The 23,073-nt window shown below is 46.0% G+C and overlaps 1 protein-coding gene across 1 annotated transcript in view; it reads left to right on the top strand.

Annotated features, from left to right (window-relative positions):
• Window positions 1-22,819, top strand: part of acj6 (abnormal chemosensory protein 6) — a 159,516-nt gene extending 136,697 nt beyond the window's left edge. Inside the window, exons 4-7 of the mRNA XM_080271416.1 lie at window positions 11,508-11,692; window positions 13,426-13,587; window positions 14,158-14,296; window positions 22,536-22,819. Coding sequence (XP_080127542.1) covers window positions 11,508-11,692; window positions 13,426-13,587; window positions 14,158-14,296; window positions 22,536-22,811 — 762 coding nt within the window. The 3' untranslated portion in view covers window positions 22,812-22,819. The remainder of the gene's footprint in view (window positions 1-11,507; window positions 11,693-13,425; window positions 13,588-14,157; window positions 14,297-22,535) is intronic.
• Window positions 22,820-23,073: the final 254 nt, after the last annotated feature.

The raw sequence follows: 23,073 nt of genomic DNA, 5'->3' as shown, positions 1-23,073 counted from the left end.
CCGAGAGTAGGTAAAAAATAAATCTCTTATTTCCACAACCAAAGGATTAATTTATTACTAAAATGACAACAAAAGATGAAATTTTTGCGTATTTTCGTCAGACAAAGCGGCGAAATTATGGTATATTTTTCGTAGCTAAAATAGGTCATAATCTTAAGAGGTCATAGATTAAAGACCGCCAACATTTTCAAGTTAATAAAGAACTGTCTCCGCAATGATACAATACACCCCTCTCCTCGCAGAAGTTGGTGAACTCTACGGAATCTTTTTGCCACATTTCACTATGTATATTGCCCTTTGACCGTATACAACCTTTTTAAATGCTTGATAAAAACAATAAAACGTGGCTGGGGGAATTTGTTCAAGAAATAACAGTACCAGGTGCGAAGTGAATTGGTTAAATAAACGATAATGATAATAATAATAATAATAATAATAATAATAAAAATCATCATGATCATCATCATTACCATCACTACCACCACCACCACCACAGTAACAATAAAATAAAAGACAAGAAATGACACCAAATCGAGAGTAAGAAAAAGTACGCAGAAGTAAAGAAACTGAACGCATATAGTCTGGTCATATCTAGGTGGGTAAGAGAGGGGAAATCGCTCCTTCTTCCGGGTGAGGGGGGGGGAGGCTATCAACATGGCTGCTGGTAGTATAATATGGAGTAAGATTTTTTTTTTTTTTTTGTGCTTTACGAGGGAGTCTAGTAGGAGGTACAGGGATGAGAAAAAATTGTCTTACACTTCTCCGCCGGCCGTGGCAGTGAAAGGCGTGACGGGAAGGTGTGACGGGAGGGTGTTACGGGAAGGTGTGACGGGAAGGTGTGACGGGAGGGTGTGACGGGAAGGTGTGAGGGGAAGGTGTGACGGGAAGGTGTGATGGGAAGGTGTGACGTGAAGGTGTGACGGGAAGGTGTGACGGGAAGGTGTGACGGGAAGTATTTTTGTGTAGTGGGAATATGAACCACACAACCGTAGGAGAAGGAAGGATAACTTTTGACTGATGCGGTATGAGGGATGTGGAAAGCAGGGTACAGTGCTGTCGAAGGACTGACGGTGAACTTTTGCGTCTGGCTGTGAAATAGGCGGGGTGATTTGAGGCCAGGGCAACACAAGGGCTGGGCGGCAGGATTTACTATAGTCAATTTACATCTGAGGGAACTGGGTCAATCTCAAAAGTTAAATATGAAGTCATGTGTCCAAGAGTTATAGGCAAGGAAATTTTTTGGCATCACGGTCTTTATATACAATCCCCGTCAATTATAAGGCAAGGAGAAGCCTTTTGCGCACTCCTGTACCTGCATGTAACCTCCTTCTGAACTAGGGCGTCTTTAGGTTAGTAAAATACGTCGCTGAAGTGCATGGTTTATGGGTGCAAAAATGGCGCTTGGGGGGAATTTATGTGTGCCTCGCGTGGGGTAATTTTAAGTCATTAGGTGCATCACGGTTCGCACACACACACACACACACACACACACACACACACACACACACACACACACACACACACACACGTCCCTCTCGCCCTACACTACTATTACGAAAGCTACTACCACTACTACTACTAAAAATAATAATAATAATAATAATAATAATAATAATAATAAAGTCATACACCCGAGCTCCTCCATCAATCTTCACTTCTTTCTACCAATCCAGGCCTTCTTCTCATATCCCAATCATTCGTCTAATCATCTCCAATCATCTCTCCCAGACGCCCAATCAGAGGTAATGACATCAAGGTTGGCTGCGTAAAAGGTGACTAGAAATTCCTCCATCATGACTCATTTCCCACTCATCTCCACTCATTCCCACTCATCTCCGCTCATTTCCACTCATCTCCGCTCATCTCCTGGCAATCCTAGTCATTTTCCCTCATTAACAGCCGGATGCAAAAGTACGTTCACCTCCACTGTCTCTTTCTGGGTGATAAATATGCATCTTGATTTACCGCATCACTGTCAGTCTTTTTTTGTGTCCAGAGATCAAAAAGAGGGAGGGAGAAGGGATCACACTTTTGCCTCTAACTGTACTTCTTTACGAGTGCTGGAGAGGGGCGCCTTCATGTGGTGGCACTGATATAACCGTGCGGCTCCACTGCCTGATTATAGAAACACAGAGAGGCGGGGGTAAGAAGGGGAGGCAGAGAGGTAGTGGAAGGGAGAGGGGTGGAAGGAAGAGAAGTGGGGGAAAGGTGAGAGGTGGAGAGAAAGAAGTGGAGGGAGGGAGAGAGGCAGAGGGAGGTAGACAGGTGAAGCAAAGGTGAGGTATAGAGGTAGAGGGAGGGAGAGAGGTGGAGGGAGGGAGAGAGGTAGACAGGTGAAGCAAAGGTGAGGTATAGAGGTAGAGGGAGGAAGAGAGGTACGGAGAGGTAAAGGGAGGTAGACAGGTGAAGCAAAGGTGAGGCAGAGGCAGGTAAAGGTAGGCGGTGATAGTGGTGTCGGTGGTGTAAGTGTCGGCGATTGATTTTGCCAGATAATACTTGGGGAAATGACTCATCCACACACACACACACACACACACACACACACACACACACACACACACACACACACACATACACACACACACACACACACATTCACACACCCTACCTGCTCCTCTGTTTCCCTTTTCTCGTACAGTTTAGCCTCTCAGGTATGCATTTACGTTCTCCTCTTCTACCTTGCACCTGGCGATCATAATTAGCTTAGAACCGCCTCGTAATGAAGGGACTGAGGAACGCAGAGGTGACAGAGTGGTGATAATTATGGTGGTGTTAGCTGGTGATAAGTTGTGATGGTGTTAGCTGATCATTTTTCTGCCTCTTATAACAAATTTTGAGTGAAGGGGTTAAAGGCTTTCTATATTATCAAGGCATCAGAAAAAAATTGAAAAGAAATACAGACTCGGAATTTTGCAGTGCACTGAGATGAGTAAAAATCGTGTTTATATTAAATTTCATGTAATGGAAATAATTACACTAAGACACAGTACAAAAAAAAATACTGAAAAAGGATACAAAGACACAAATGCAAAGAAAAAAACTTATGCAATAGATAGAAGGAAGGATAGAAAATAGATGTAACTGAAATAAGGATGGATAGATAATTAGGTAAAGTAATAAGGCTAATAGTAATGATACCTGAATACACCTGTACTATACACACCTGGCGAGCTTACCTTTACCTGATGTGATGATTCCGCCTTTGACATTTACCTCTCTCTCTCTCTCTCTCTCTCTCTCTCTCTCACACACACACACACACACACACACACACACACACACACACACACACACACACACACACACACACACACACACACACACACACACGCACACGCACGCACACACACACACGGGGGGGGGGCACGTGTCACCCCTCCAGTCCATGATGGTAATCGCACGTTACGACCGGATGAGAGAGAGAATGATGGAGGGAGGGAGGGAAGGAGGGAGAGAGAGAGAGGGAGGGAGGGAGGGAGGGAGGGAGGGAGGGAGGGAGGAAAAGAGGTAAACCATACACCAATATCATCATCATCATCATCATCATCATCATCAATCATCAACATAAACCCAATCTATTTATTCTTACCCAAAAAATATGAAACTGGGAAGAGATGTAGTAAGGAGAGGGAAAACGGAATAAGAGTGAGGAAGGGGTTGGCAGGGGAGGGGTTGGCAGGAGGGGGTTGGCAGGGGAGGGGGTGGCAGGGGAGGGGGTTGGCAGGGATGGGGTTGGCAGGGTAGGGGTTGGCAGGGTAGGAGTTGGAAGTGGAGGGGTTTGCAGGGATGGGGTTAGCAGGGAAGGGGTTGGCAGGGGATGGGGTTGGCAGGGGAAGGTGGTGGTGGAGAGGGTCGCCTTCACGTGGTGGCACTGATATAATCGGGCGGCTCCAATATACGGTTATACAAACGTCCCTCAACTCCCTCCCTATCACCCAAAAGGAGAATGGTGGACTACTCAGATGAACCTGGAGCTATAACAACAACAACAACTACTACTACTACTACTACTATTAAACGGTTACGCTGGAAAACTAACTAGGAAAGAATGGAATTTAAGATAAAGGTAGGAAAAATGGAGAAAAATTAAGGGGAAGGAAGGAAATGACGAAGGAAATCAAGGATAAGTGGGGAAAAATGAAATGAGGATAAGTCGGAAATGAGATGGCATAGAGGGAAAAGCTAGGGGAAAACGGGAAAATATAGGAAAAAGGAAATGACACGTGGAAAAATGGGAAACAGAAAAGAAAATGAAATGAGGAAAAAACGGGGAAAATTAGGGAAAAAAGGAAATGACAAAGGGGAAAGATGGGGAACAGTAAGGAAAATGAAGGACATGACCACAGGAAAATGGGATATATATATATAAAGGAGAAAGAGGGAAATGACAAAGGGAAGATGGGAGCAGTAAAGAAAGAGAAATGAAATGACGGGAAAGAGGGAAGAATTAAGGAAGGAGGGAAGGAAATGACAGAAGGAAGAAGAGAGACACTGAGGAAAGAGAAGGACATGAAAGGGAAAACAGCAAAAATTAAGGAAAATGAGGGAAATGACAAAAGGAAAAAGGGGAAACTAAAGAAAAAGAAGGACATGACAGAAGGAAAAGTCGGGGAATGAGATGGTATGGAGTGGCGTTCAGGTGTGGCTTTCTCATTAGTCATTCCACCTGCGTCCACCACCTCCACCTGTGTCGGACGCTCTTAGCCAGGAAAGGTGGAGAGAAGGTGGAGGGGTGGAGAGAGAAGAGAGAGGAAGAGGAAAGGTGGAGAAAAAGAGTGGAGAGGAGAGAAAGTGGAGGAAAGGTGGAGAAAAAGAGTGGAGAGGAGAGAAAGTGGAGGAAAGGTGAGGAGAAGCAAAGAGATGATTGGGGAAAGGTAGAGAGAGAGAGAGAGAGAGAGAAGAGTAATTAGGGAAAAAGATAGAGTGAATGGAAGGGGTGGGGGAAAGATAAGATCAGGACGAAGCACGCGAGAGAGAGAGAGAGAGAGAGAGAGAGAGAGAGAGAGAGAGAGAGAGAATCAATTTACAACTCACTGTCCAATATATCATAAAATTAACTAAGAAACAAAGCAAAAAATAAATGTTAGTTTCCCTCTCTCTCTCTCTCTCTCTCTCTCTCTTTCTCTCTCTACGTATGCGCACTCCAACCCTCGTATTACAATCAGGATGTAGACAACTTTCCTTCACCTTCTTCCCCTTTTTTCACATCTTTTCCTTCCTTCTCTTTACTCACAGGAAGCAAATCAACGCCTGCGCACTCCATCAAACATTTTGTGCGCAGTCATGAATAGCGTTAGCAAAATCTGAGCACTTCAAAACTCAACAAAAACATACTTACTACGAACAACATATTCCTTTCCCTCTCTATCTTGTACACACGTCACCTCTCCCTCTCCCTCTCTTTCTCTACACACACACAGGAAGCAACACAACGCCTGCGCACTCCCTCTAACTTTCTCTGCGCAGTCATGAGCAGCATTAGGAGAATTATATTAACCTATGCACGCCTCCGCCCCGCAGACCATTCTCCCGCCTTCCCATTTACCGCGTTCTTGCAACTTTATGCTTATGTTCAAAGTCGCCGTCTGGAGGAGAGAGAGAGAGGCTGGGGGCTTGTTTCCTTAGGACTGTGCGAAGGACGTACACAGGGAAAAAACGTACATGCTTGGAAACGCACATGGAAACTCGTGTGTGTGTGTGTACTAGCCACGCACACGGAGGAATAGATGTGGTTAGGTATACGAGGTACATGTAAATATAATGCACAAAAATACCTACACTCTAGCCACACATCCATATACACATGCATATACATTAAAAAGGTACACACACACACACACACACACACACACACACACACACACAGGCAGTTTTATACCATGAAACGTACATAAACACATTAAGACATGCATACACGGTAACCACACACACACACACACACACACACACACACACACACACACACACACACACACACACACACACATAAATGCACACCCATTCTCTAGCCACGCATTTAACTATACTCAAACACCTCTGCTCTCTCTCTCTCTCTCTCTCTCTCTCTCCAAACACCCACAGTTAGATGAAGCCAAGGATTCCAAACTACTTATCTTTACTGAGTAGGGATGAAAACTTTGTAAATATAATGAGAGAGAGAGAGAGAGAGAGAGAGAGAGAGAGAGAGAGAGAGAGAGAGAGAGAGAGAGAGAGAGAATATTTGCTTGCGTGCCTATTTGTGTGTACTGAAGTTCTTGTGCGTGTGTGCTTGTGTATATATGTATGTATGTGTGTGTGTGTGTGTGTGTGTGTGTGTGTGTGTGTGTGTGTGTGTGTGTGTGTGTGTGTGTGTGTGTGTGTGTGTGTGTGTGTGTGTGTGAGAGAGAGAGAGAGAGAGAGAGAGGAGGGGGGACTGAGGTAAACCCAAGACGTCCCTTCCTTGCCTCCGAACAGCAATTTGGTGGAAAGCCCAACAGGACAGCATGCTTAAAGAACCTCTATATGGAGAGACCCGAGCCTGCTGGGGGTGGGGAGGGGAGAAAGAGGGCTTGGGGAGGTGGGGAGGAGGGGTAGGGGGTGTCTAATGTCCGTAGGGAGGGGTGGGGGAGAGGTGAGGGTGAATGGTGTAGAGGGGGAGAGGAGAGGATGGGGGAGAGCTGTAAGATGGGATGGCTGTGTGTGCTGAGGGTTGGGGAGGAAGGTTGGGGAGAGGGAGGAGGGGTGGGGAGCTGTCTAATGTCCGTAGGGAGGGTTGGGGGAGATGTGGGGGTGAATGGGATGGAGGGGAGGATGAGAGAAAGAGCTGGAAGGAAAAACAAAAATCGACCGAGGAAAGATAGCAACACGAACGAATATGAGAGAGAGAGAGAGAGAGAGCAAAGACGATATGGCAAAATGAGCAAGAAAATGAAAGGGAGGAAGACACTGGGGAGGAAAATGGGAGAAGAGGGGAGTGAAAAATGGGAGGGAGGGAGAGAGGGAGAGAGGGAATTTGGGAGGGAAGGAGAGGGAGGGGAGAGAAGGAAAGAGGGACGAACATGAAACTTACCTTCCATGAGAGAGAGAGAGAGAGAGAGAGAGAGAGAGAGAGAGAGAGAGAGAGAGAGAGAGAGAGAGTATAAGGGTTAGTGTGTATGGCAATTTTGGTAGTTGTGGTTATTGTTGTGGTGATAGTGGTGATGGTAGAGGCTGGGGACTGGAGGAGTATGGTGATAGTTGTGGTTGATGGTGATGTGGTGATGCGAAATAGTCTGTTTTCACGCGACGGAACTGGGCCACTCCCATAATAGATAATCATGGTGGCAGGGTAGCTGTGACGATGATGGTGGGGGTGGTAATGATCCTAGCGAGGTGAGGGCCGTGCGTAGTGCAGGGGTTTAAAGGAACTGAGAAAAGGGTGACGTGGTTAGAATACACCCATGGAACACGCAGGTAATGATCATGAACAGGTAACAACTATAACTCACTAAAACACACATACACACACACACACCTCGCTGACTAAATCCCACACATACACACACTTCACTTCCTAAATCCGCCCACCCCCCACACACACACTTCTATGACTAAATCCCACACACATACACTTCACTCTCTCTCTCACACACACACCTCACCTTCCCACACACGCAAACACACACACTTCCCTTTCCAGACCCCATTCCCAACGTGCAAGTAACAGTGATTCCTGGACTGTAAGGCGATTAAATGTAAGTAGACACTGATGACCACGAGGTAAAATCCTTCAGGTTTTATTGGTCAACGTGATGATAGTGCCACAAACTTTTCCATCAACATTTTTCTGGAGGATATTGTCAACATTTTCTTTTTTTTTTTTTTTCGAGAGTTGTAAGAGGTGCATTTATGGGTACATTTATTTACTGATTGATTTATTGTCATCCAGTAATTATTTTTAAGTGTGTGTGTGTGTGTGTGTGTGTGTGTGTGTGTGTGTGTGTAAATTGCCTCTCTCCTGTGGTATAGAATTACAGATTGCTTTCTCTAAATAAAAAAGCATAAAAACTCACAAAGCGACTCTGCAGTTTTTACGGTTTTGTGGGAGGGAGGGGATGGGGAGGGGGAAGGGCGTGGAGGGAGGGGAGAAGGAGGGAAATGATAGGAAGAGGGGAGGGGGAAAAGAAGAGAGAGGGAAGAATGGGGAGAGGAGAGGAGAGAGAGAGAGAGAGAGAGAAATGAAACGACTGCAGAGGAAATCACCATCAGTAGTAATGGTGATTGTGGCGGTGGTGGTGGTGATAGTCCTGTTCTATGATGTGGTGGACGGTGATAGTGTGTTAGGAGGTGTTAGTGGATGTGTTAGCTGTGGTGGTGGTGATATGGCAGGGCTGCAGATTGGGTGATACTGTGTTATTTGGTTAAGTGTTGTAGTTGTGGTAGTAGTGTTGGTGGCAGTGGCGTTTTAAATGAGGTGATATATGTGGTAGTGTGTTAGTGTTGAGGTGGGTGTGGTAGGAGTGATGGTGGTGGTAGTAAAAGTGGTGAAGGTGGTCAGCGGCGTTGGTAGTGGTGGTGTTGGTAGTTGTGGTAGGAGTGATGGTGGTGGTAGTTGTGGTAGGAGTGATGGTGGTGGTAGTTGTGGTAGGAGTGATGGTGGTGGTAGTAATAGTGGTGAAGGTGGTCAGCGGCGTTGGTAGTGGTGGTGTTGGTAGTTGTGGTGGTGGCAGTATTGGAAGTGATGGTGTTAGTACCGTGTGGCAGTAGTGTGTTAGGTGTGGTAGGGAGTGTGGTAGTGGTGTGATGTGGTAGTAGGGTATTGTGTGGTAGGGAGTGCGGTCCTGGTGTGATGTGGTAGTAGTGTTAGGTGTGGTAGGGAGTGTGGTGGTGGTGTGATGGCCCTGTGGCACTGGAGCGGCCCTGTGAGTGTCCCCCAGAGAGCCAGGTTAGCGGCCCAGGCACCCCCCCAGGGACCCCTAACACACGTGACCTGGGACGACCTAGCCCCCCTCCATCTCCACCACCCCCCACCATCACCCCCCCAACCCCCGCCATGCCGCAGTAGAATGTCTTGTGTCGCGCTGCTCAAGTAGATGTGCTTACTATTGCCTTGCACCCCCTCCCCCCCTACTCTTCTCTCTCCTCCTCTCTCCACATCTTCCCTTTCCTCCTGCCTTTCCCCCTTCTCCTTTCCTCTCCCCTTCTCCTTTCCCTCCCTGCCTCTTTTCCCCTTCCTCATCCCCCCCACACACACATCTTTCCTTTCTTCCCCTTTCCTCTACTCTTCCACTTCCTTCCCCTCACCATTTCTCCCCCTTTTTCGTATCCCTCTCCTCTCCTCCTTCCCCCCCCTTCTCCCTTCTCCTCTCCTCCCCCTCCTTCTCCTTCCCCCACTTCCTTCTTCCCTGCTTCTTACTGCTGTTTTTACCACTGCGACTCCTGCTGTCTTCGCTGTTAAATATTCTGTTCCTACTTGTCGCTTTCACCATCATCATCTTCATCCCAACCTTTCCCCTTTCCACTTCTCTTCCTCCTCCTCTATTCCCCTCCCCCTCTCCTCCTTTCCTCCCCTCCTCCCTCCTCCTCTCCTTTCCCTCCTCCAACTGCGTCTGCTGTTATTACTATGGCTGTTCTTGCTGTTGCTGTTTCATATACATATATTTTCCCTGATAAGAATGTAACCTCAACGTGCTTACTACTGTCTTTCCTTCACTTCTCCCCACTTTCTCCTTCCTTCCTTCCTTCCTCCTCCTTTTTCCCTCCCTCCTCTCTCTTCCCCCTCCTCCTCCTCTTCCTTTTCCATCTCCTTCTCTCCTCCTTCTTCTTTCCCTCCTCCTCCTCCTGCTTGTTATATTTTTTGACCACATATGATTCTCTCTGATATGATGCGTCAGGGAGGAAAGTGACAGACGTGCCAAAAGTGTGAAGCAGACGCAGTAGAAGGGTATAACTTTTTGTGCCCGGTGGTATATAAGTAGATACAGGAATGGCAAAAGTTATATTGACAACAGTATACTCAGGGATATATCAAGCTTGCCAGGCGTAATAATAATAATAATAATAATAGTAATAATAGTAATAGTAATAATAATAATAATAATAGTAATAATAATAATAATAATAACAATAATAATAATAATAATAATAATAACAGTAACTAAGGTCAATGTGAGTGTGTGTGTGTGTGTGTGTGTGTGTGTGTGTGTGTGTGTGTGTGTGTGTGTGTGTGTGAGAGAGAGAGAGAGAGAGAGAGAGAGAGAGGGGGGGGGACTTATGACAGTAGGGGGGGGGGTCTTTTATCGCTCTCTCCCGCCTTCCATATTTTCCAGCCATTGTTTTTATGTACCTGGAGAGCGAGGTGTCTGTGAGAGTGTCGCGCGCTTAGCCTCTTGATGATGATGATGATGATGATGATGATGATGATGATGATGATGATGGTGTGTGTGTGTGTGTGTGTGTGTGTGTGTGTGTGTGTGTGTGTGTGTGTGTGTGTGTGTGTTGTTGTCATTAAGCAGGCAATACTATAACACAGACTACACGTGTTAAAAACCAAACACACAGCATAAATCACAAAGCTTAACCAGGATAGAAGCTTAACACGCTCTAAAACCCTATCACCAAAGCTCTACCAGGATTTACATGACCTTAACACCCTCTAACACCCTCCTTATCACCCAGAGTTCAGTGCTTACAACACTTTGAGGGGAGATGGACGCCGACAATGCCAAAAGTTGTCCAATCCGTTGACTGTGGTGGTGGTGTAGGGTAGGGGAAGGGAGGAGTTGGGTGGGGTGTGGTATGAGGTGGGAGTAGGGTGTGGTGTGAGGTGGGGAGAGGCTGGGATGTGGGTGGTGAGGGAAGGTGGGGATGGGGGGGTGTAGGGAAGGTGAGGGTGTGGTTGGGGGGATGAGTTAGGGTGGGGAAAGGTGGGGGAAGGGGAGAGGAGGGGGAAGGGTGTGATAGATGGGTGGGTGAGGCAAGAGAAAGACAGATAGATAGACAGACAGATACACAAAAAGACAGACCCAGATCAATAGACAGACAGAGACAGGTATATACAGAGACAGAGAGAGAGAGACAGGGAAAGAGACGGAGTGACAGGGAAAGAGAGTGAAAGAGAGAGACAGGGAAAGAGAGAGACAGAAAAAGAGGAGAGGGTTTGATACATCTCTCTCTCTCTTTTTATTACGACCTACCGTGTGGGTTTAGCGTGGTCGTTGTACAGGGGGTCGTGTGTGTGTGTGTGTGTGTGTGTGTGTGTGTGTGTGTGTGTGTGTGTGTGAAATAGACAGATAGATAGGCAGACAGACACAGAAATAAAGCCACATAATCTCACCCTTACGTTTATACTAACACACACACACACACACACACACACACACACGACACCCCCCACACACAAGACCTCCCACACAAACAACACCCCCACACACACGACACCCCACACACACACACAAGACCTCCCACACAAACAACACCCCCACACACACAACACCCCACCCACACACCCCCCCAAAAAAAAACTAACTTCAATCTCTCCCCCTACACAGATGGGGCATCACAGCATGGATGGTCTGGAGATGCTGGACCCAATCTCCTCTTCCTCGATGACCACGCTCACGCCCATGAGTGACGGCGGGTCCATGCACCAGCTCCACGGGGCAGTCTACACCCACAGTCCCATGAATACGATGATGCCCCACCCCGGTCTCACCCATCCACATATGCCCCTCAGGTTGGTGCTGGTGTCTATCTACCTATCTATCTATCCATACCTATCTGTCTGCCTATCTAACTATCTATCTATCTACCCCCACACACTCTCAAGGACCCTCACTTTCACCCGCTTTCGCTACATACACATCCTTACACCCCTTTTCTCACATATCCCAAAACTGTACATTTTTCTTACCTCCTACACCGACACACATATACACCCACACATCCCTTTTCAACTCTTCCTTCGCCCACACACACCCACACTCGTTTTCACTCCTCTCACCCCTTCCCTCACCCTTACATAGACCCTCTCACTCTTTCCCCTCGCCCCCACACACCCACACTTATCTTCCCACCCACTCCCACCCCTTCCTCTCACCCACACACACCCACACTTACTTTCCCACCCCCTCTCACCCCTCCCCTCACCCCCACACACCCCTCCCCTCACCCACACACACCCACACTCACTTTCCCACCCCTCCTTGCCCCTTTCCCTCACCTCCATACGCCCACACTTACTTTCCCACCCCCTCCCACCCCTCCCCTCACCTCCATACGCCCACACACCCCTCTTCCCTCACCCCACAGCACCTCTCTAAGTCAAACACGCAGCACAGCACCTCAGCACTCGGCCAGTCAGCACCCTATTCAGCGAGGTTATTATGGCAGTCACCCCTCCAGCACTGCGCATTGCCACAAGGGGGAGAGGCGGAGGGGACGCTGAGTGGAGAGAATGGAGCGAGAGAGAGACGGAGAGAATAGAGGACAGAGAGGGAGAGAATGGAGGAGAGAGGGAACGGAGGAAAGAGGGAGAGAATGGAGGGGGAGAGGCAGAAAGAAAGGAAAGACTGGAGAGAGAGAAATGGCGAGAGGGGTAAACTGGAAGCGATGAGAGAGAGAGAGAGAGAGAGAGGGAGAGAAAGGGGGGGGGAGGGAAAGTGAAGTAACTGGGTGAGGACTTACAGAGAAGAGAAGAGAGGAAGACGAGGAGGGTGAGATGGAGAGAAAGGGAGAGAAGAGAAAGAACTAGAGGGAGAGAGGGAGGGGGGACTGAAGAAAATTGTAACAAGAAAAAAAAAAGAAAAGGGAGATACTAGAGAGAGAGAGAGAGAGAGAGAGAACAAAGGACAAGGTGAGGCAGGTTGTAGAGGAACTGAAGGGAGGTGAGGCGGGAATGGAGGTAAGGTAGGTAGGTAGGTAGGTAGGTAAGCAGGCGGGTAGGTGGGTAGACAGGTAGATGGAAGAATATGGAAGACGAGGCAGGAATGGAAGGAAGGTGAAGTAGGTAGGTTGGTAGAAAGTAAGAAATGCTCTCTCTCTCTCTCTCTCTCTCTCTCTCTCTCTCTCTCTCTCACACAGAAGACCACCACCATCCCAACTACATTTACTTTTCTTCATCTGACGTTAAGCCGACCAAACCCGATTTACTCCTGTCTTGTACCACGCATGCTATAACCTTTGACCTCCCCTCCCCTCCTCCCTGACCTCCCCCCGCCCTCCCCTTTCCCCTCTTCCCCTCCCTCCCCTACCCCTGGCTCACCCTCCCTCCCCCCCTTTCACCAAAACACTCTGTAACAGGTCTCATTCTAACCTAACCTACCAATTACCAAAACATGCTCAAGGTTACTCAAATCCACACAACTTGGCTCTTCCATATACGTCTACTTTCAGCTCCTAGTCTCACCTTTTACCTGCCGATCCAAGAAGCTCATTAACGTCCGTCTTCGTACTTTCCTTTCCCCTCAGCATGCACGACACGGACACGGACCCTCGCGAGCTGGAGGCCTTCGCAGAGAGATTTAAGCAACGTCGTATCAAGCTGGGAGTCACTCAAGCTGATGTGGGCAAAGCATTGGCCAACCTCAAGCTTCCTGGAGTGGGGGCCCTATCACAGTCCACAATCTGCAGGTGAGATAAGAGATAGTGAGACAGAGATAGGCAGGTGAGATGTGAGATAGTTATAGGCAGGTGAGATGTGAGATAAAGAGGTGAGATGAAAGATAGTGAGATTGAGATGTGGGTAGGTAGGGATATGGAGAGATGGAAGGAGGTGTTTTGTGGGAGTTCAAGGTGGAGAGGGACTGTGTGTGTGTGTGTGTGTGTGTGTGTGTGTGTGTGTGTGTGTGTGTGTGTGTGTGTGTGTGTGTGTGTGTGTGTGTGTGTGTGTGTGTGTGTGTGTGTGTGTGTGTGTGTGTGTGTGTGTGTGTTTGTGTGTGTGTGTGCTGATGATGATGATGACAAAGGTGACGATAATGATAAATGATGAGATTATATATATGTGATGTAACAATAATAATAATAATAATAATAATAATAATAATAACAACTCTTTTCCACATCCACACACACACACACACACACACAAAAAAAAAAAACAATACCACAGTTTTTTACACACACATACAGTACATCACCACCAAAAAAATCCAACCCTCTCTCTTCTAACAATTTCCTTTTCTCTCTGTCTCACGCGCACAGGTTCGAATCCCTGACGCTCTCGCACAACAATATGATCGCCCTCAAGCCAGTCCTGCAGGCGTGGTTGGAGGAAGCCGAAGCCCAAGCCAAGAACAAGAGAAGGGATCCGGAAGCCCCCTCGGTCCTTCCCATGGGCGAGGTAGATGAAGTGAGGATGAGAGCACGTCACTACCAATGGGGGTTTCAGGCCTAATTATTTACCTGTTATTTACCTGGAAATTGGCCAGGTGTTCACTTATCTACCTGGAAATTGGCCAGGTGTTCACTTATCTACCTGGAAATTGGCCAGGTGTTCACTTATCTACCTGGAAATTGGCCAGGTGTTCACTCATCTACCTGGAAATTGGCTAGGTGTTCAATTATCTACCTGGAAATTGGCTAGGTGTTCATTTATCTACCTGGAAATTGGCCAGGTGTTCACTCATCTACCTGGAAATTGGCTAGGTGTTCATTTATCTACCTGGATATTGGCCAGGTGTTCAATTATCTACCTGGAAGTTGACCAGGTGTTCAATTATCTACCTGGAAATTGGCCAGGTGTTCAATTATCTACCTGGAAATTATTTAAGTTATTCATTTATTTTATTCACTTATCTACGTCGAATTTTCATTATTTATTAAGAGGACATTCTATATCTATCGATTTTATATTTATCTATTATTTATCTATCTATCTTATTACCTATTCACCTATGGCCAAAGATTTACTAGGTATTTTATCTATCGGTGGACCCTCAATGTACCTATCTATCACTCATTTATCTATCTATTCAGCCCCTTCACCCTTTCACACCGAGGACCTCTGTATTTTATTCTTGCTTCCCTCAGACGATTTTCCTCAGATGCAGATCCCGGTTAAGGAAGCTCCCTAACTCCTCTTCCTAAGCGATTTATTTTACTTATTACATCTCTCCCTTGTGTATCACTTACATCAATCTAATATCGCCAGTCTGCATCAATAACGTACAGGGCGATATTAGCCTAACACCTCTTCCTAAGCGATTTATTTTGCTTATTACACCTCCCTCTCCAGCGTTACTTCAATCATCTAATATCACCACAGTCTGCATAATCTAAAAAAAATATCAGCCTGCCATATAAAAACAAAATAAATCGCTAAGGAAGAGGTGTTAGGGAGCTTCGATTATACTGGTCACAGCCTTCATTAATCCCGTATAAATCCAGTAATCCCCCTTAAGCTGAAGAAAATCGTTTGGGAAGGTAAGAATGGAGCTTTAAATCGTCTTCTGGCCAGCACTCAATGTTACTACTAAGACACATGGGGATTTTCTCTCTCTCTCTCTCTCTCTCCGTCTGTGTGTGTGTGTGTGTGTGTGTCTGTCTGTCTGTCTGTCTGTCTGTCTGTCTCTCTCTCTCTCTCATCTTAAGGAGCCACGAAATCGTCTGAGAAATTACCTGACGGAGGCGGGGACGGGGGGGGGGGTTGAGCCGGATCAGCCCCAGTACGTAAAGGCGGTTCTTGATGGGATTAATTAAGGAGGGGGAGACCGAGGAGGAGGTGGGGAGGGGGTATGTATGTGAGGAAGGGAGGGGGGGGTTGTGGGAGGCAGACTGATGGATAGATAGATAGATAGATAGATTAGACAGATGGTTACTTGCATGGGAGGGCGGGTGGTGAGTCGTGTAAGGATGGATAGGTTAACAGAAATAGATAGACAGATGGATAGATAGATAGACAGACAGACAGATAGATAGATAGACAGACATAGATGGATACAGACAGACAGGTGGATAGACAGATAGATAGATGGACAGACAGACAGATAGATGGATAAACAGATAGATGGACAGATAGACAGACAGACAGAGAGATAGACAGATAGATGGATGGACAGACAGACAGACAGACAGACAGGCAGAGAGATAAATAAAGAGATGTCAACGTTCAGTAGCTGAGTCAGTGATTCTAAATAAAACAGAGATTAAAAGGCAACAACTCAGCATCTAATCATAAAGTCAGCATCCACTATGTAGGTTAGTGAGTCAGCAAGGTAGGTGAGTCAGTGAATACGAGTCAGTGAATCAGCATACAATCAGCTAATTCGGTGAGTCAGTATATACACAGCGAAGTCAGTAAGTCAATGAATAAGAGGGAGGAGGAGGCCAAGGATGAGATGGAGGGATGGAGTGGAGAGGTATATGAAAGAGGGGGGGTGGGGGGTGAGCTGGGAGCAGGGCAATGAAATGGCGGGGGACAGGGCGACATGGAGGCGATTATTTTGTGGCCACCCCTTACAGGATTAAAGCGTCTGGCAATAGATAGATAGATAGAGTCAGGCGGAACATAAGGTACAATGGGGTAATAAATCAGTCCTTCCCCCAGGTCCTCCAAATCCCTAACTGGGTGGAATCAAGAGGCCTTTTATTTGCCACTTGAAATAAGAGGCCGAGAGGCAAGAGGAAATTGGGAGTACAGCCTGGAGTGAACTTAAGTGCCTGGGAAGCCGTAGGAGGTCTGTAGTTGAGGCAAATCCATAGTTGAATAGAGACAGACAGATAGACAGACAGACAAAAAAAGGAGGGTAAGACAGACAGACAAAAAAAGTGTCACAGTCAAAAAACAGGTGAGACAGACAGACAAAAAAAAGGGTAAGACAGACAAATAAAGGGTGAGACAGACAGACAAAAAATGATCAGACAGACAAAAAAACGGTGGGACAGACAGACAAAAAAGGGGTTAATACAGACAAAAAAAGGCAAGACAGACAGACAGATCAAAGGGCAAGACAGACAGACAAAAAAAGGGTGAGACAGACAGAAAAAAGGAGGATGAGACAGACAGAAAAAAGGGTAAGACAGACAGACAAAAAACAAAAGGTGAGACAGGGACCAAACAAGGGCAAAGACAGACAGACGAAAAAAGGGGGGTTAAGACAGACACAAAAGAGGGTGAGAGACAGAAAACAAAGGTGAGACAGACAGAAAAAAAAAAGGTGAGACAGACAGACAAAACAAAAAAGGTGAGACAGACAGACAAAACAAAAAAGGTGAGACAGACAGACAAAGAAAAATGGGTAAGACAGACAAAGAAAAGGGTGGGACAGACCAAAAAAAAAGAAAATGTGGTTAGACAGGCAGACATTATAGTTTCACTGACCAGGTAACTTTCAGCTCAAGAAATATAATTAATCTTAAAGGCTCTTATGGCTGAAGGAAAACCAACGTTAGAATCCAATAAACGATTCAGTGCCATATATATAAAACAATAATTTGAGCTTATAAGAGACTTTAAATTATACGATATGACTGACCTTAACCCTGGAGTCCTACATGACCACCGATCTCTCGTAAACTGAAGAAAGCATGAGAGTAACAATGATAAACAAAAGACGCCATGACATTAAAAGCACTATATTTTTCCCTTTATCTGCCTATTATTTACGACATCGGTAGGAATTATAGCGATCTTGAAAACAGGAATTATAGCCATCTTCAAAACCGTAGCCTCCGTGGATGAAAATAAAAATAAAAACGAAAAAATGAAAAGCAGAACTGTATGCTGTAACACGTAGGCGGTGTAACTAGTGGTCCTTGTCTGGCCGTGGCTTAATTGCGTACACACTCAACTCGACTTGTGTAAATTATCCCGCTTCTGACTTTAGGCCTTCACACACCACTCCACACCACTACCACGCCGCTCCATACCACTCCACACCAGTCCATACCACTACCACGCAGCTCCATACCACTAACACACCGCTACATACTATTACCACACTCCTTACCACCCCATATACTACCACACTACTCCACACCACTACCACACTGCTACATACCACTCCACACCACTCCATATCACTACCACACCACTCCATATCACTACCACTGCTACTCTCATCCACACACATCACCACCGCTGCCTCCACAAACGTACATCTCTCTCCACCCCACACACCATTACCACATCTTCCACACACCACCACAGCACCACTAACCTCCACACACACACACACACACACACACACACACACTCTCCACATCTCTTCACACACACACACACACAATCTCCACATCCCTTCACACACACACACACACACACACACACACACACACACACACACACACACTCCACATCCCTTCACACACACACACACACACACACACACACACACACACACACACACACACACACACACACACACACTCTCCACATCCCTTCACACACACACACACACACACTCCACATCCCTTCACACACACACACACACACACACACACACACACACACACACATCCCTCCACAACACCATCACCATGACTAAAAAACAAAGTACGTAAGAAATGGGGGAAATAGGTAGGATATGAGAGCGAAATAGGTACAAAATTGGAGGAAATGGGCATCAGTGGGCACGAAATAGGGTCACATGGGTACGAAATGGGTTCAAGACAGGTACAAAGGTGTATTAAATAAGTACAAAATAGTTCAAACAGGTACGAAATAGTAGGAAATGGGGGGAAAATTAATAGGTGGAAGCCAGCAACGATGAACAGGAAATGAGTACACAAAGGGTACAATATTAGAAAGGAATGAGTTCAAAAGTGTGTTCAAAGTGAGTTCAAAGTGAGTCCAAAATGAGAAGGTGAGTCCAAAATGAGGTCAAATGAGTCCAAAATTGGCCCAACACGAGTTCAAAATGAGTTTAGAGTGAGTCCAAAATGAGCTCAAAATGAGTACAAAAATGGATCCAAAGTGAGTCCAAAATGAGTTCAGAATGAGTCCAAAATAAGTCCCAAGCGAGTCCAAAAATGAGTTCAAAATGAGTCCCAAATGGGTCCAAATGAGTTCAAAATGAGTCCAACACGAGTTTAGAGTGAGTCCAAAGTAAGTTCAAATTGAGTACAAAAATAGGTAAAGGTAGGCTAACAGGGGGTCTTAGGGTACAGGTATTCGTGTATCAAAGGTGGTTGTTCTGAGTGCTGGCCATCCCTCATTCTCGCCCTTACTGATCGCTGCCACAAGGGTCATTTTACCCTGGACACACTCTTTACGGGGGCTTTGGGCTTCACACTACTCCCCCCCCCCTTCCCTCCGTCACTCTACTCACACTTCTTGCACCTTAAGTTCCTCACGCTGTGCCATGATCAGTGTTAAGTGATAATGGCTGATAATACGAAAAATAATGATAATGATCTACCCATCTGTCTGTCTGTCTATCTTTCTATCTATCTACCTGTCAGTCTATTTATTTATCTATCTATCCTTCTATCTATCCATATTTCCTTCACTTATAATTGTAGTTTTTAGATTGGTGTATAATTTAGGTTAGATTATATTAAGCTTATGACACCTGCCCCACCCTCACCTGTACTCGTTAATTAACCCCTTCAGTACGATGACACCTGCTTCTTGTAATTCATTCTTGCTGTGGTAAAAGATGTATTTTATCCTTTATTTCACAAAGTCTATCTTACGCTGAATAAAACTGCCTGGAGATAGCACGAATGAATTAAAGGCATCATCGTTGTGAAAGGGTTTACCAGTTTCCTACGATGACCTCTCTCTCTCTCTCTCTCTCTCTCTCTCTCTCTCTCTCTCTCTCTCTCAGTTCTTGCTACCAACCCAGAGCTGTCTTGGAGAAATGGTTAGAAGACAAAAATCCACAAGTCCCTTTTACTTCAATATATCACAAAATCTTATGAAAATCACCAGGAATTAGTAAGAACAAACCATCCTCTTTTCACCTTAACTTGGCCTAGATTTTGGTCTTCCTGTAGCCTATTTCATGTAACCCAGTAATAGAATAAGACAGTACTAAGGCTCTGCACTGCTTCGTGACTAGTACCATATTCCAATGTTCATCTATGGCAACAACTCAACACTGAAGATGGAGAGATGGCAATTTTAGGCCACGTTAAAGTGAAAAGAGTATAGCATAAGGCATCATCGTAGTGAAAAATATTATCCGTTTGGCCACATTTGATTTTTCTACCTGTGAGATCAATTTGCTTGCTTCTCGACCTTACTCTCCTTCACGCACACCTGACTCACTCACCTGTATACCTCAACCTCACCTGCCTACATACCTGGCCTACACCGCCTTACAAATCTGTTTCACACACGTACAGCTGCGGTCGACAGATTTTGCACTATCTCGAAGCAGTTTCAAACTTCAATGGGACCTTGCCATACTAATCAGCTGTGTATGAATCTCCCTTTGCATAGATACATTGCACATACATATATATATTTCACAAACATACATTTCATTCACATGCACAGTTCCAGTCAAGAATCCTGGTACTCATACAGAGTTCGAAACTATTAAAGCGTGATTCGAATCCTTCCAACTGGCTTGAATATTAATGAATACTTTAGCAACGCTTCATGAAATTTCGGAACTGTATTGAGACTCTAAAAGAACTACTAACCATAACTGTACACACACACACACACACACACACAAACACACACACACACACACACACACACAAAACGACTTATTACTGCAGTCTCATTTGTGGATTAGTACAGAGCCCTTGATTCACGACAAAATGCAACCAGTAGACTTTGTAATGTCAGTAGTTATCTTGTTACTGGCAACCCACCTGACCCGAGACGAGGTTGGACTGCCTTCAAAGCTACCCCCTGCCCCCCTCTAGTCCCCCCCTCCTCACGCTATGCACAGAAGAAAAAAAAACATGCACAGTAACAGCCACTGGTTTGTCTCTTCCATTTCATTCTGAGGAAGGAGATACCACAGATCAGTGTTTCTCCTCATGGTATCAAAAGTGCAACTGTGCTATGAAGTGATGTCACAAAATCCATAGATATTCACTGGACTTTACAATATCACTTCCTAGCTTAATTGCACAATCATTTTCAGAAGTCTTGTAGCCTCTCCTTGGCTCTCCATGGACTTTGAAAATTAGTCTGGTAATTCCAAAGCAATTGACAATGATGACTAATCAGATGAACCTTCAATCGGTGTCAGCAGCTTCGGATCCAACAAGTTATTTTTCAAAGTCCACACAGAGAAGGAAGAGAGGCAACAGTACTTTTCTGGTTGTGGTAGACTTGTGAGCCATATTTTCTACGCATCTTATATTCCCACCCCTAGCTGGAGTGAAGACGTAGCCAAAGTTACACTAAATGAATTTCCATGGATGTTTATGCGGGAGTTCGAAGCTTCACTAGGCAACACGAGAAACCCTTGGCGATGACACCATTACTCGTGTAGTCAAGAGAAGCCTGAGCCACCAAGTGAGAGTCTTTGTCAGGTGTGAATCCCAGGCTACGATTTCCTCTTAGCTAAGGGCCGCGGCAGAAAATGAGTAGAAACTATGGACCATGAGTTTAAGAAGGATCATGGAATCAGACCATTTGAGTCGTTGTTGCTATATGTGGCCTGTGTCGGTAGTACCTGTGTCCCCCTCCCCCTCACTACTTAATCAATGTCACCGCCAACCCTCCTTCATGTCACGGCACCTCAGTACCACTATGCCCCGTTTAAGTACAGTAGTTCCCCACTCTGCCCCCCTCCACCTCAAAAAAGAAAAAAAAAAATGAGATCAGTGAATTGACACTTTCTGCCACTGTGGTGGATCTGTCACCCTGAACCACTTTAAACACCAAATTCTTGTGATTTAAGCAAATGGATGCTAAGAATCAACCAGCCATCACCACCAACAGTGATTATCAATGTTCTGTGAGTGACAGTAAGTGCCACAACAGCAAGAGTTGTACAAGCCCGGTTAACCGTCCAAAGACCTTGTCCCATTTCTATCACCAGGTGCTGTTTATTGAGTTTCCATGTTAACTACGCTGAAAACAAAAATCCATTTGTCAACGTATTACAAAGAGGCCTAAAACCTTGGAAGCGGTGCATTCTCTCCCACTGTTGTTTTTTGTACTAAAGTTAAGCTCAGAATATCATTCCCTCCTTCACAGATACAAGTTTTTGACTCTGGTACATGATACTTCACATCGCAGGTAATTTCACTCCATTGAAAGAGTATTCCCAGTAGTGAATAAAGAGGCTCTTATTAGGGTACTTCTTAGTCTCACAATTTTTACACTAATGACTTACCTATACTGTATATTACTCTAAGTTTCATTCCACAATCTAGACAACACACATCACAGGTGAGGACTTTTTGAGCTGTGAAATATCTGTAAGTGACCTTCAGACACAAGTGATCAGAACACTGTAACACCAGACCAGTTCGGTAGCCTGTAGTTGGAGTCACTTGCTGTTTTTGTAAGGTCAGTGCAGAATTTCTGAAAGTGAATAATCCTTACAAATGCTTAGTGATTCCAGACTCATTTCTTCCCTCTTTTCCTCAGGCTAAGAAGGCACAAGAAACAGGAGCACGAGGTAAGTTAGATTACTGACACAAATTTTTTCCACTGCCAACAGAAGCGCAAACGTACATCGATCGCTGCCCCAGAGAAGCGGTCACTCGAGGCATATTTTGCAGTGCAGCCACGACCCTCTGGTGAGAAGATTGCAGCCATTGCCGAGAAGCTGGATTTGAAGAAGAACGTGGTGCGTGTGTGGTTCTGCAATCAGCGCCAGAAGCAGAAGCGAATGAAGTTCGCAGCCACACAGAAGCAGATGGCGGGGGCTAACGTGCACACCTCAATGGGTTCCATGATGACGTCCCCCATGCCGCCACATACGCCGGTCCCGTAGTGGATGGCCTCCCCTGGTGCCCGCCCCGCCCTCGACCTCCAAGCCCGCTCCGCCCATCACCAGCAGCAGCAGCACCATCACCAGCAGCAGACTAACCGCCCCTCACCCAACTCCACCACCAACACTGCCCCATGCCCGCCCACGCCACGCCCATTTTGGACGGATCAAGGCGATGCTGGGGATCGGTGGATGGCACCGGGTCCCTCATGGGCATATAGTTACGCCTATGCTGCTGCTCACGCCCACCAGGCCACACGGCAAC

The sequence above is a fragment of the Coenobita brevimanus genome, chromosome 46 (assembly GCF_032717465.1).
Source record: "Coenobita brevimanus isolate Jiangsu-jjx chromosome 46, ASM3271746v2, whole genome shotgun sequence".
Taxonomy (NCBI): domain Eukaryota; kingdom Metazoa; phylum Arthropoda; class Malacostraca; order Decapoda; family Coenobitidae; genus Coenobita; species Coenobita brevimanus.
This window is presented reverse-complemented; position numbering and strand designations above follow the sequence as displayed.